General features: G+C 36.9%; 1 protein-coding gene across 1 annotated transcript; it reads left to right on the top strand.

Annotated features, from left to right (window-relative positions):
• Positions 1–11,968: 11,968 nt before the first annotated feature.
• LOC120769452 lies at positions 11,969–15,138 on the top strand. The gene is made up of 4 exons (XM_040096456.1): positions 11,969–13,785; positions 14,144–14,285; positions 14,477–14,703; positions 14,778–15,138. Exons 1-4 carry the CDS (start codon positions 12,635–12,637, stop codon positions 14,863–14,865), a joined length of 1,608 nt encoding a protein of 535 aa, XP_039952390.1. The 5' UTR covers positions 11,969–12,634; the 3' UTR covers positions 14,866–15,138.
• The last annotated feature ends 413 nt before the right edge of the window (positions 15,139–15,551 follow it).

The following is a 15,551-nucleotide window of genomic DNA, read 5'->3' as shown; positions in this document are numbered from 1 at the left end:
TGTCAATATATGTAGGTGAATGTAATGGTTGTTCATGAATATTTTGTGGATTTTCTTCACACCAACATCGACTTGTTCATTGAGCGCACCACTCAGATCAAAGTGGCCTCATCGGAGATTACTATTAAAAAAATCGTTATTCTCTTTCAAGTTGTTTCAAGGCAAGATCAGCAGATTCACTACGCTTACGTTGGTCCAATGACGTCAGTTCTTCAGCGAGAATAATTTTATGCAGATGCAAGTTCAAATAATATCTCAAAATCCGCTATGTTGTGGTTTGAGACAATCCCGATTCTCGAGAACGTCTTGGAAACGACAAATTGCGGTCTCCAGCAGCACTTGGCTGAACGGCAGCAATATTTTCATTACTTCGTGCGGTCTTTGTCTTATTGGCAATTGAAAAATATTCAGAGTATTCCAAAAATGCTTTCCCGAGACTTCTGCTTCGTTTATAAGGTAGATAGGTAAGATGGCAGCCTCTTCGGTCATTGTGATTCACTCTTCCTAAGACCTTTATATATTGCTTCAGTGTTTCATTGTTGTGTTCAAACCGTTTGGTACCCTCAATGAAACTACTTGTAGCAGTTATAGTTGTAGATAGACATTCATGTTGAACCTGATGGATTTCATGAGTTCTACATCGGGGTTGAGCACAAGCAGTGGAAGTATAGAATCACTTCGATACTCTCTTTGAGTTTGCAGCTGCACCAAATAATGTTAAGAGGAATTTCCATTTTAAGCGCAGATTCTCCTATGGCTAATGCTTCGTTATGGCAGCTATAAGTCTATATATACTTTTCATAGACCTCTTAGCTCTTGTCTTGTCATATTTTCGCCATATCTGTTTCGTTATCTTGCATTTGGTTGCAGATCTCCATCTGCTTCGAGCTATTTGCTCAATTTGCGCAATTAGATGCCTCTTTATCATTTCTAGCGAGCACGGTGTTGTCTCCGTCTCAGACTCTAGTCTAAACAGGCTGCTGGATCGGGAATTTAAATTATGGATAAGTGGAGTTTTAGTGAGGTGAACCTTTCTACTTTCTTTGACCATGCTGGAGTTTATATTTAGCGACGATAAGGCTAATAATACTGTCTGTATATCTGTGTATATGGTAGCTATCTGTATTCTCCCGCAGTTATCCAGCAGAACTCAACAAGCATTCTATATGCCTAGTACGTATACTTCTGCTTGGAAGATTCTAGCTGAGTTTGATAAACGGATGGAGAAAAAGATAACAATATCCTGGAAGTATACTTCCGTCCCTGCCCATTTTAATGTCATCAGCACTAATTCTTCTTGAAACAGAAATCATTTTTTTTTTTTTGAAAATAAATAATTATTATTACCTTTTTTCATTGTAAAAAACTAAAGCGTAGAATTTGGTTTTGGTACACTTTAATTCTATAAAGAATTTACAAATATCGCAGCGAAGTATTGTATAAAATAAAAAATCAGCCCAAATGTAGGCTACATTTCATTGACTTTTCTTTATTGCCTTCTATAAAGTGCGCTTGTAATTAATAACATATGAATATTTTTCAAATTTACAATAATCAAATATAAATGTTATTTAAAATTTGAAATCAGCTTAAATGTAAGGCACCTTCAAGTCATACATATGCATTGCCTACAATAAGACGAATTTTAGTCAATATTATTAATATATATGAAATTCTTTATTCTCTAAAAGCTTCCAAAATTTGCTGCGGATTGAGATACAGGACAGATTCCTCATATTTCTCAAACCAAAAATAGTTTCAAGTACTGGTATTCCTGAGTTTTTCAGTTTTCGATTAAGTATTTTCATCAATATTTTCTAAACATATGTAGGACATATAATAAGCTTTTTCATTATACAAAAAGGGAAAATAAAGCGAAGAATTTACTTTAGAAATACTTTACTTTTATAAAGAAATTACAATTAACAAAGCAAAATATTATTCATAATTTTCAATCAGCCTAAATGTAGGCCACATTTAACTTTTTTTTTTACATTGCCTACAATTTGGCTAAATATGCGCCTGCAAGCTAGAAGACACAATTTTACTACGGAAGGCTGTACAGACCCCTTTTTGGTTCTTAAATTTTTAAATGCAATAATTTAAATGCACCTATCTTCGTAGTTACTTAAACTAGCTTAAGACAACCCTTCTCTTTTATACTCCTTAAATTATACCGCATGCGGTTATTGCAGATTTGCCATATTTTCCCATTTTTACTTAACTTTATTCAACCTACATGAAGACGTATGTATGTATGCACGTGTGCGCTGTATACACAAAATATTTGCATATGTGTGTGCAAATGTAATTTGATGAGGCGCTGACTTTTCAACGCGTTTCGCATTGCTTTTCTTGAAGTTTCCGACAATTTCGCGCACGTGCTTATGCTTCGGTGCACGGGTATTCGTATGCAAAGCACACGTTGAGCAAGCATTTCGCAGATGTGCATATGTGTGTGTGCGTCTACTTGGCGGCGTGTCTGTCTGTCGAGTTGTCTGCTTACAACACAATTTACAGCAACATCGCCGAGAGCAATGGAAATCAGCGGCAACGATGAAAATAGCAATATCAGCAGCAACAAAGATGATACCGTTATTCGCTACCAGAAGTTGGGCATTTCACAGTTGCTTCAAGAAATTTCGGATTCGTGGCAAAGTAAGCATACTCGTACGTCTTTCATAGCAGATGACTTGAGAGTTTCGAGGTGGAAATCTGGTAGGATTCGTTATTTGGTCCTTACCATCCATAAGCTATCTTAATACTTCAGGGTTTAAACTGGGATAACTTAGTAAGATTTATATATGCAAGAACATATCTATAAGTTAATAAGTCTGCGTCATTTGCGACCTATATTTAGGCAACAGTTGCGATCTACGTGCCTGTAATTTACGTTTTTTTAATATTATCTCCGAAGACCCTTGACACCATTGTCTTATATGCTGCTCAATATATTAAAAATTAAAATTGAAAAATACCTCGAAGCGAATCGCTGACATTATTGTCTTTCTTGTAGGCGAACAAAAGGCCCTTACTGCACTATGAAACTGTAAAAAATGCAAAGGATTTTTATATAAAATCAGAGAGATGGCAATATCCTTGCAGCTATTTTCGCTTTTCAATATTCGTAATTGCGTTGGAATTACATTCACATTATCACGTGATAACTACGTACCTATTTTTGTATGTATGTAGTCGTAATTTTCCCGCAGCCATAAGTTGGCCTAGCAAAGAAAAATATTAGCTGCTACGTAGAGTTGCCTGATCTTAATCGAACTGGTCGCAAAAATACTAATTGGCAACTAGAGCTTTCGGTTCGACAAAGTGTTAGTTAAAAAAAATTACTGGAATTTTCGTTTCTTCTTCTTCTTTATTGACGTAGACACCGCTTACGCGGTTAAAGCCGAGTTTATACCTGCTCGCCAATCGTTCTTCTTCATCGCTGCTTGTCGCCGATTGAAGGTGTTACTCTGCGGCGGGTACTGCGTCGAATATTCTCAGAGCTGGAGTGTTTTCATCCATTCGGACGACATGACCTAACCAGCGTAGCCACTAGTTCATGATGAGTTGTTGCCAATGCGCAAAGAACTATAAATCTTTAGCAGAACCGTCTTAGTACCTATTGGTGAGAGTTTTTCTGCGTTGGATTACGAGTCCGACGTTGTTTTTGTTGATAATTCTGGTTCCAAGATGGACGAAATTATCTACGGCCTCGAAGTTATGACTGTCGCGAGTGCGACGACTGTTTGTTTGATGACAGGAGATGTTTCATCTGGAGGAAGCAGAACCAACTGCGCGGTTGTTGAGGCCAATCAGTTTACATAGCCGTATTAGTTTAGCAGGCATACCAAATTCAGACATCGCGGTATAAAGGCAGATCTTTTTCGTGCTGTCTAAAGTAGCTTTCCTCTTTTCACGGGCCTTTTCCAAGTTTTCGCGTATGGTGAATATCTGGTCAGTTGTTGATTTTCCTGTCCTCAAGCCACACTGATAAGGTCCAAACAGTTTTTGGGCTACCCAAAGGATATTTGGTCTAAGACCGGAAGTCGTTAGCTACTTGGGCCATATGTAAAATAATAATTTTTGGCCACTCCCAAGTGAAATACTCTCAGAGAACTCCCATCTACACATGGCTCCATGCTCCAATGAATACAGTTGAAAATTGTATAGTAGTTCAGAGACATGTGTATGAAAGTTTTGACAATTGATCTCTCTAAACCCCCGAAATTTTAAATTCTGATTCCCGTTATTTTCTGTGCACATTTCAACCATTTATTGGTATTTTTCTGACCAGTCTGGGATTTTAGGTTGCCAGCAGTTTCGACATAAAACATATTTTTAATAATATGAAACACAATATAGTTTTGACTTCCAATAAAGCTATGCCAGACCATTCTATATATGAAATAAGATGATAATTCGATACCGGCGTCATCAAGCGGATTTTTGGTATACGACTTATTAACCTTAATAGTAGTCCCCATGAACAAATTTTTGTCGGCTCCCCAGTTGGGATTTTGGTTCATAATAGTGCCAAGGCAGTTACTGTATTTCACTGCAGGGTTGCTTCTTCGCTTCCACACAAGCTATTTAAAATGTAATATTCGTTTACAAATGTGAATACTCAAATACCGACAAACATTACGTGCTTACTGCTGCTTTTATTAATGTTTGCAAGATATGCACATATCTATATGACAATCAAAACTAATGTGTGTGCGAATTGTAGACAGTTACAAAGAAATCACGCTCGAGTTGGCTAATGACACCGCCGGCAATCAGAAACGAAGGGGAACATGCCTGCGTCGCGAAGTTTTTGAAGTCTTATTTAATTGCTTTTATACTTTTTTGGATCATAAGTGATATCATTTATGATATATGAAATGTATAAATGTGATTAAGTTTCGCATGGATGTAAAATCCAGTCCAGCAGTCATTTTAATAAAACAGGTGATTGATTTAAACCTCCGCTGCCTACTTTATTTTTAGTTGAAACATTGAGAGCCGCGACAGATAACCCGATAAAATCAACTAAAGGTTGGGCATTCGTAAGGGTAACGTTTCAGCGTCTCATCACCGTCCGTGCATGCTTTCCATTCTGTCGAGTCCACTTTAGCAAGTTTCTAAAGGCGAGATCTTAGATCTTAGTTTAATCTCGTATTCTTGACATGCTTAACTCGCCTGCCTTTTCATTCCTTTTAACTCCAATATATAAGGCCTATCAATAGGAACGACATAATCATTTTCACGACAGTCGGAACTACATAACCGCAGCAAACCCGGCTTTTTATTCGTCCAAGGGCTGTCAACTCGGCAGATTTTGTTAACAACGTAATGTTAAAATGAAATAAACACTCAAACCTGGTCAAAATGGGTTTTGTTTTTTTATATGCAGATAAATTTATGCCGTTTATGATTTGAACAAAATTTTGGTAAAATGACCACCACGGTTTCGCTTGGATATTTTCACCCTTTTACATACATTTTCGATGACCTGGTACAACTTTTCGGGTAGAATTTCGGTTATAGTGCGTTGAATATTGTTTTCCAACTGCTAGACGAAGCCACTAAGCTTTTCTCGATGAACGCTTTTGCAATGTTTTTTTCGAGAAAGAGAATTTATGTAATAATTTTGAACAATTTAATGGAAGACAACAGTCAACTTAACCTTGATTTTTGACCTGCCACGATATTTCCTGGGTCATAACATAGATCCAAGACCCATCGCCAGTAAATATACGTTTCATGACATCCTGGCAGTTTCACAGACTTTAAGGCGCCGCTGTTTTTGGAAAAACTTGAGTGATTTTGGAATCAATCGTACTTTCACTTTTCTTAGACCCAATTGATTTTCAAAATGGTTTTCACTGATTCTTACGATATTCCAATGATGCCAGTAAGATCTCTGACGGTTAATTGTCGATTCTCAAGTACCAACACATTTATTTCATTGGCGTGTTGATCATCAGTTGATCTTGATGCCGTCCTGGACGTGGTTTGTCGTCAACGCGTTCTCAACCCTCTTTGAATAATTTGTACCCATCAAAAACACTTGCTCGCGACAAGAATTTTATTTTCGCACACAAATTTGTTGGAATTTCTTTGTTGAATAATTTCACTCATCGTTAAATTCGCCGAATACACTTTGAGTACTTCAGAAATGCAAGCGTATACTAAACACTAATGATTATTTTTCAACGTAGAAAAATTATATTTCGACCAATGAGTTTCGCATTAAACTTAAATTAAAAAGTCTTACTACTTTTTGCCCACAACATTCTTAATTTTATATAAACATTTTCCATTACTCTAATTCACTGTGCGGCTTGTATCTATCCACAAATAAACAATTTAATTTCATATTTTTAATTCTTACTGTATTTTTTATCATTTCCGTAGTGATAAGAGAAGCCGGTAGCGATAAAAGCTGTTTATATACAAATTGCCTATGTCTGTATTCACCTACATACTATTTTCGTTTTCGTTTTCATTTGTATTTTTTCGTAGACACTTCGTGACTCATTTGAAATTAGGCGTCAGGTTTCCCTTGAAAAGCATTTCGTAATTGATAACAGTGAGATTAGTTGTACCCCCATTGTATGTTTGTAAGTATTTTGTACCATATACACTTTGTTGTTATTTTTGAGGTATTCGTTGGCGGTCGTTTGATAATTCGATGGTATTTAATTGTTTGTGTTTTCATTACTTTTGAAGGCGCTTATTTTTAGCCTTGAGTGTACATATGTATCTTCTTACTTTAGCGGGTGTTCTTTTATCGCTGGCTTACAAGCAAAGGGTACTAAAATATACAGATAAAATATTAACAAAGTATAAATATTTTTTAGAAAAGCTGAGGGAATTAAGAGATTTAAGGCAATTTTGTTAAAATTATAAAATTGTGGGGTTTTTTTCAGGAAAATAATACTAAAAAGAAGAAGAAGAACAAAAAAGTTATCTTTAAGCTATGTATTGTATTTTAAAGAGGAAGAAGTCAAACATTATCTTTAATCCTCTTACTAAGATTTTTTTTGCAAATTTTTACTATTTTCAGAGGCTTTTGCACTGGTGCTTTTAACTTAAAAAAAAAAATTATCTTGAAGCTTTTTACTTTAAATTTCATAAATAATGCCTTTGGACCAGTGCAGAAGCCTTTGAAAATAGTAAAAAATTAAAAAAAACGTAGTAGGAGGAAACTCTTTGGAAACTTACGGGTAATCTGAGCTCGGAAAAAAGCAGGAGAGGGACGAGTTTGAATTTTTAGGTTAAAAACGGTTTATCTCGATTTTGCACAAAACTAAAAGTTCTATGGAGAAAAACTGTATAGCAAAGTTGTGGGTTTTATTTTTAGAAAAATTTCACATAACCTCAAAATTTATGTAAAAATTGAAATAACCTAGTTTTAGATAGTTTATTTTTATTTTTTAAACCATTTTTTCTTGCAAAAATTCTAAAGCCAAAATATTTGATAAAAATGTTATAAAAAAGTCGGTACACCTTTTCTTTTTTGAAATCGCTATTTTTTGAAGTAAAAAATATTGCTATGGAAGGTTCTCTTAGATAATTCAAAATAGACCTCACTAAACGGTTCAAATCTCTTCTATCACAAATAGCTACAAATAAAATTTTAATAAATTAAAAAAAGCTATTTCGGCTTTAATGACTTTTTTTATTTATGTTGCCCAAATACCTCGCCACCGTATTAGGCTGGGCACATATCGGACATATTTGGGTGGTGTTCAATAATGCTTTCATTGTTTGCATATTTAATTGTTTTTAAGCCAAGTGCTGCACGGCAGTCGGTGGCTAATTTTTTATGAGCTGGGCTCGTCAATGCAATACAATACAACACTACAACAACAATTGAGTGCAATTGCCGCTTTATGTTAAACCATAATTGATTGCTTGTAAGCCTTTTCGATTTCAATATCTCAGTGCCAATTGCATTGCAAAATATAACAAAAAAAAATATATAAAAAAAGTGAGAAAGAGGAAAAAAGAGCAGACAAACATACATATTAAGGTAAAAAAAATAAATATCAAAAGCTTATGAGTGTCGTCGCTGAGTTATCAGCTTTAATGACGCACAAACGTTTAACGGTGACACATTAAAGCGGGCGTGTTTTTCGTTAATTATTTAGCGAGTGAAAAGAAATATATAATAAATATATATATATCACACAGTCAGTCACATATGTATTTATAATAATTGTAAAGAAGTTTTCAATTGCAGCTACTCATTTGCACCTGTGTGGCTTCTAAAGCAAACTAAGAAACATTTGTGGTTGGTGTGTAGAATGAAGTACCCATATATCCGTATGTGTTCATATATAATATAATATAGAAATATAAGTGCAAATTGTTTACTCAATATAAAAAATGGAAAAAAACGTTATCTTCGGTTGCAACGAAGCTATAGTACCCTTCACAAATACGAATAAAAAGTTTGTATACAAGAAATTGATTGTGTTCGGTCCGTTTGTATGGCAATTACATGCTTTAGTGGTCTGATCTGAACAATTTCTTGGAAGATTGCACTATTGCCTTAGATAATAACTCATGTGAAATTTCGTGCACATATCTCATCAAATAAAAAAGTTTACCATACAAGCACTTGAATCCGATTGTTCAGTTAGTATGACAGCTATGATAGCTATCTGTTCTTCGAAGATTACAATTAAAGCTCTAGGAAATAACTCATGTGAAATTTGGTGAAGATATCTCATAAAATAAAAAAGTTTTCCAAACAAGCACTCGATAACGATTCTTCAGTTTGTGTGGCAGCTATATGTTATAGTAGTCCGATATGAAAAATTTCTTCAGAGTTTTTAGCGCTTCCTTGAAAAATACTTTTTGCAAAATTTCATGAAGATATCTTGTCAAATAAAAAAGTTTTCCATACAAGCAATTGATTTCGATTGTTCAGTTTGTACGACAGCTATATGTTATAATGATCCGATGTCGATGATTCCGACAAGTGGGCAGCTTCTTGCGAAGAAAAAATATGTGTGCAAATTTTCCGATTGATATCTGAAAAATTGAGTGACTTTTCCTTATGTGCGTTTCAAGCTTGCTGGCAAACTTAATACTTATGTATATACCCTGTTTAGGGTATAAAAAATGTGATGTGAAGAAATTAATGCTTTCATAGACCCACTGTTATAATATAATAGAGCGCGCCTTATCGCTATGCATGTGTAATAAGTAAAGTATATTTGCGTACTTCATATCCGTTGATTCTGTTTCGCGCCGTTCAGTTGAAAGCGTCGTTTCGCGAGAAGTGCTACCTTGGTTTTGTTGTTGGTGGAAAAAAATGTTTCGTTGGTGCTGGTGAGTTTTGTGCCTTCTTATTTTCATAAGTAGCATGTGAAAAAATACATTATTAAAAATACTTTATATGTAAAGCAAAGTGATGGCGGACTTATGACTTCCGTGCATGCGTGTGAAAACAGCATAAGGATGTGTTTGGAACCGATAGAGATTGTGTATGGAAAAACTTTTAAACATTTCCCACGGAAGATATCTACTTTTAACTAAAATAAATAAAAAACTATTCTATATGGTCACAAAAGTTCGAACTGTCGAAGGAACATCGAAAATTCTGTGAAGAAATACAAAGCAGCTTTAAGCTGCCATTGCAATAACTTCAAACCCTAAGCAATTGATCAGAAAAAAGTTTCCGCGGATAAGCGAGATCTATATCTTTGGAATTAAGTTTGTTCCACCCACGAACTGTTGCTGTCTTTTTTCTTTTATACATATTAAGCTTTTTTGAGACATGGAACAAAGCCATCTATGCCTCACATTATTAATTCATCGTTTAAGAGTCACCGAAAGAAAGAACTGTCCAAACCTCTTAAAAAAGATAAGAAACATTTTAATATGTATGTATATAACGTTAGATCAAAGATTTCGGAAGTCAAAGTGCTTCGTTCTGCGAGCAATTTTTTTTCTGTAAACCGCATTGCCTAATGGTTTCGGCAGAAGGTTCTGAGGGTTTTCTTTTCAGCAAACTTGTATACATCTCCACTTTCCACCTTTTTTCGTCAACTGAGATGCCAGCGGCCTAATCTTTGGCAATCTTATCCAGCATAAAGACCGCCCACTGGTACTGGCTTTCTTCGCCTGATTTTGGGATTCTTTCCTTCTCTGGCGTTGACTTTTTCCTTTAGCAGCCAGTGTACTTTGGTTGGTGGTGTAGTATTCTAAAATTTTGCTGTGGGCACTTCAGCCGGTAAACTCTATATTCGCTGCTGTGTTCCCCAGCGTACTATGGCTGCCTCTATGATACATCCCTCTTAAGGGGGTATTCTGGTCTAGACGCAAGAATTTTAGGCATTTTTTAAACTAAGGTAAAAAAAATGATAAACGTTTTTATTATCCATTTTTTTATATGTTTTTTATTGACATTTTAATAATATAAAAAAAAAATTGCAAGAAAAAAAAAACAAAATTGGTAGAGATACGGGCCCGTGGAGTTAGGGCTTCAAAAAGCATGGTGCGACTTGGTTGACGTGATTTCAACTCTTGTAGAGATCTAAAACCCAAAAAACAAGAAGATTCTTCGTTAGTAAGGATGTTGTTATCGGGTTGACCATTTTCAAAAACAAAAAAAAATAACAAAATGGCGTCGACTTGAAAAAAAATTTGTTTTTTGACCCGATTTTTTCGACCTTTTCGAATTTTATAAAAATACTTGAAATCAAAATTTTTGGAAATCCAAGGCAGACACGATAGATCATTGTATAAAGAAGATATATACCAAATTTCAGAGGAATCGGTTCAGTAGAACTTGAGATATCATGTCTACCATCTCAAAAAAAGTAGTTTCGAGAAAAACGCGTTTAAAGTTTAGGAGACAATTCTAGTGAATACGGACGCCAGGTCACAAAATCTGCTGTATCTCCGAAAATAAGTCGAATTTTGAAAAATCCTTCCAAGGTCATATTTTTGAAAGTCTAAACTTTCAAATTATGCAAAAAAATCGATTTTTTCAAAATCCTAGACCAGAATGCCCCCTTACCTCACTGAAGGCGAAGATGGTGTCTTCATCGAACTTCATTAGGAGTCTTTTAGTCCCATACGTCGTTGTCTTGGCCGTTGTTCCTTTCAGAGCGTTGGTCATAAATATATTTGTGATTGTTGTTGTTGTTTTTGTTTGTGTTTTGTGCCCCCTTTCGGTCTTACGAGAGCGGAAGGCTTTGCTCATCCGCAGAGCCGGTATGCCTATTTCATATATACGACCTCGCCCGGGCAACAGAAGGAACTTTTCTCGATCAGCTATTCTATTAGCTCCCGCTGACCATTCGCCATTGAGGGAATTGTGAGGTATGTCACTTAGTTCATAAAAGGAATGTGCCCATTTGGGTTGAGTCTATTATTTTACTTAAGCCCATTTGTCACGGAACGGCGACCAACACTAAGAGAGTCCGCGATAGAGTATCTTCTTTTCTCTCGACAAGTTCAATAGAGCAACGTGGCATCATAACCTTACCCGCTGTGGTATGTATGTTATTATCGAGAGTCATGGAATTTTTGTAACGCGTTTTGTTATAGTTCATCCAATAGCTTTTAAGAGATTTTCTTAGTTAACAATGCTTTACCGGGAAATATATTCCGGTCCGTTCTGGCTACATAGTTGGCAGTGAATCTACTGTATGTTTAAGTTCGCTTTGCCCATTATCCGCAACACAGCGAGCTCGGTAACCTTTGTATGCATATGCAATGCTAAAATATCTCAAACTAAAGCTTTGGCTTCAACGTCCAAGATAATCGCACATTAGTGTATTACAGTGCTGATATAGAATTTTATCGCTTCTGCGATTTCGTAAGATACATAAGTATCGAACTACTTACAACCCTGCGTTACAATTCGCTTTTCAATTTCTTGTTTTTTTTCTGTAACGTCTTTTCACAAACCTTCAAAGCAAAAAAATATAATTTTTTTTTGGCAGAAAATTTATTGTTTTCATTTTTGCTCAACAAAATTATGCTTCTTAAATAAATACAAGGCAATCAAGCTCAGGTTGTTTGCAAGCGCGGTGACTGGTCGAACGTCGAAGCAGTGGTGGCAAATGGTGTTGGTCAATTGTGTGGAGAAGCATGGGATGTAAACCAAGTCGTCCGAATAGAAGGCGAGGTGGTAGTAGAGACCACTCCCAGTACTCAGGCTCTGAGTCGTGTGGTTGTTGTAATCCAGACTGCGAGGTAACTCAACAAGGAAGACGGGGTTCACGCGGCCAGAGCCAAGGTCGATATGACGCACCGCCGTTATGTCGCTCACACACAAATGTGTGCTTAAGTCCGTCCAAGTGTCATCTTATAGCGACGCGTGTGGTCATTTGCAAGAAGAGTTCCGATTAGATTTGTTCAGCGAACTCTACAATACCAATACAAAAAATTTGTTTTGATACAATATTTGAAGTATTTTCCAAAAGGAAATGTCAAAGCATTATTTAGAATTTCAAAAGAAAGCTGGAAAAATATTTTTGGCTCAAAATTTCTGTTGTCAAAAGCGGAAAACGTGATTCGTAAACAAAATTCAACATTACAAATTCGCTTGCGGTTGTAGATAGGCGAGCTGCCAAACAAAAACTTGTCAAAATTTCGGGGCACAAGCTGAAGTGACTTTTACAAAATGGGCAATGCCGGTAGTAGTAATCGTAGTGATCCACACCGATCACCACCGCATCAAAGCTATCAGTATTACGAGCAAGCAAGACCACAGACGCGGAATCGTGATCAGTACGACGTATCAGGAAGTATGAACGAAGCTAGCATGGGTCCACGTATTGTGGTGCACGGCAGTCCATATATGGACCGACCGAGCCAATATGAGGTAAGGCAGCGGACACCGAAGAGAACGCCAAAGCACAGCACACCGAAATCTTCACACAGCGGCGCTGCGATGTGTGTGCGCGAGTATGGCATTTCCCCACAACGACCACAAGCAATATCAGAAACGTCCTTATTCTCAAATCAAAGACCACCACAGCGAACTCCACCAACAACAATACGGCCACAGCCGCAACAACAGCAGCAACTAGTGCGCAGTCCGATAGAATCGTGTAATTGTAAAGCCTGTCGTGATAAAGATGAGAAATTAGCAGCATATGCCGGTTCATCAGCCACACCCAACACAACTTATGTGTCACCAAGCGCCGCCAACACAACTTATGCATCACCAATCGCCGCCACCAACACAACTTACGTGTCACCTATCGAATATACATCAACTCCAACAGCGCCAAAGCGCAACGCCTGCACCACCGCCAACTCTTGTACTGGCTGTAGCCGCGGCGGTCAGGGCTACATGGAGCCAAACTCAGCTGCGCACAGCACAGCGTTTGACAGGAGCTTGAATGACACGAGCCGTGAAAGGAACCGTAGAGAACTCAATGAAGCTTCTGTGGAACATTCAGGTAGGCATTGCTGCAAATACGAGGATGAAAGTTATGCAAATACGTCGACGCGTAGGCGTCAGAGTCCCGCGTCGAGCGAAATCCAAACAACCAAGAGCAGGGGTGAAAACCATCCAATTACGTCGACGCGAATACACGAGTGTCCAATGGCAAATGAAACACAATCATCCAAATACAGGGATGAAGCTTATCCGCTTACATCGACGCGTATTCATAATAATGCCATATCAAGGGAAAGTGAGGCTTACAAGTACAGGGATGAGACCTATGCAGACACGTCTACCCGAATGTCTCCGAGCGTTGGACAAACTCAAGCATCACCACCGGCGCAACTTCAAATATGCTACGATGGCGGCATGACAACGAGGTAAGGTTATGTCGCAGGTCTGACGAAATTTGTATGGGGCTAAGGGGTTTATTTATAAATGATAGCGTCTTGAGTAGCGAAGTAGTGTCGTTAGTAGTAGGTAGGGTGTCAAAGACCGGCATCAACTCGAGGAGCATGTTTTCATTTGGAGATGGCGAAAGAAGGAATAGTAGAAAATGGCCGGCTGTTGAAGGAAATCGCAACAAATGTGATATTCGTTGGCATTGGTGACATCTGCGGATTATTAACTTTCTTATACTATTTTTTTTATCGCAAGTGTACTAAATTGCATCCTTGGTATCACACCGGTATAGAAGCGCCATATTTCTTAACTTACAATTACATATTTTCTTCACAGTGGTGGCGCTACTTCAGCCGAGGTATCAGACTTTCATCGTGAATGCTTGGATGCTCATAACAGATATCGTGCCCGACACCAGAATTGCCCACCACTATCTCTCAGCAACGAATTGAGTAAATATGCGCAACAATGGGCTCAGGTGAGTGAGAATTAAACTGCGAGTGGATTCAAGTATATAGGGTTACTGGTGATGTCCCATCTTCGATAATTCAAGAAAAATATGGCATACCTTTAGGAGTGCACACAACCATGTCTCAAGAACAAAAGCTTTATATACAAAACAAAAGCTTTATATACATATATATAATTCTGTAAATTTCATTCCTACAGCATCTGGCCGCTACTGGGCGCCTGGAACACCGTCAAGTGCACACATACGGCGAAAACTTATACACATCGAGTGGCATGGAGGTGGATGGCGCTACAGTGGTGAAAAACTGGTACGATGAGATACGCAATTATGATTTCTCAAAGGCCACCTACAAACCTGGCACCGGACATTTTACGCAAATTGTGTGGCGTGACAGTCGACAGCTAGGTGTGGGTATTGCGACAAGGTGAGCGAATGTCGTTCACGTGCTCTGCTTAACATTTTTGATATAGAAAATTTAATTTTGGTTCTCTTCCAAAGAGGTGATTCTACGTACGTCGTTTGTAACTACAATCCACCTGGAAATATACTGGGTAGTTTTGACGGCATGGTGCCACCGTTAAAGTGAAGCATGACCAAAAATTTTATAAATAATACAGCATGTGATAAATTTTAGCTAACGAAATGAGCTGGACTAGTGTTTGCAGTGAAGCTGTAAAGCTTTTGTGCTTTTATAGGTGATTTGTTAATATTATTTATCATTTCAATTTATATCGGCCTGGGGGTTTTACTTCTTCACTGCAACGAGTTGATCCTGCTTGTGGAACCCTATCAAACAATTTTAAGTAAAACAGAAAATAACAGTAAATATGTAAATACAAACCATGTACTCATTAAATTATATATAGCTCTTTAATATATGAAATATTTTATACAATATTATGGCACTAATTTGAGTTTTTTATTTCACGAAAAAAATGTAAAAAAGGATGTACAGTTAAAAAATATAAATATGTGGCAACTCTTTACAATATATTTTTAACTGTAAGCTTTTTAAAACCTTTTTCATATGACAATCATATTGCAAATCAACGATTGGTAACTATTATATTGAGTTAACAGATGGCAACACTTATAAAGAATTTTGAAATTAAAAAAAAAATAAGTCTGCTTAAACCGTTTTTGTTTGATGACCATATTGCGCTTATTTCTATGTTTTTATATTTATACTATTTTTAATTTTTTTGTAAACGGGTGGCAACTCTTCCAAAAACATTTTTCTCGCATTTTTAAACCTCTTCGGATCATAGCGTT

Source organism: Bactrocera tryoni, chromosome 2 (genome assembly GCF_016617805.1).
Source record: "Bactrocera tryoni isolate S06 chromosome 2, CSIRO_BtryS06_freeze2, whole genome shotgun sequence".
In the NCBI taxonomy this organism is placed as follows: Eukaryota; Metazoa; Arthropoda; class Insecta; order Diptera; family Tephritidae; genus Bactrocera; species Bactrocera tryoni.
Note: the sequence above shows the minus strand (reverse complement) of the source record. Positions and strands in the feature narration are given on the sequence as shown.

Excerpts from the sequence above, each read along its gene's own strand:
- LOC120769452 (XM_040096456.1), top strand. The coding sequence starts at position 12,635 with ATGGGCAATGCCGGTAGTAGTAATCGTAGTGATCCACACCGATCACCA. Across the intron at positions 13,786-14,143 it reads GATGGCGGCATGACAACGAG|TGGTGGCGCTACTTCAGCCG; the intron begins GTAAGGTTATGT and ends TTTTCTTCACAG. Across the intron at positions 14,704-14,777 it reads GGTGTGGGTATTGCGACAAG|AGGTGATTCTACGTACGTCG; the intron begins GTGAGCGAATGT and ends TCTCTTCCAAAG.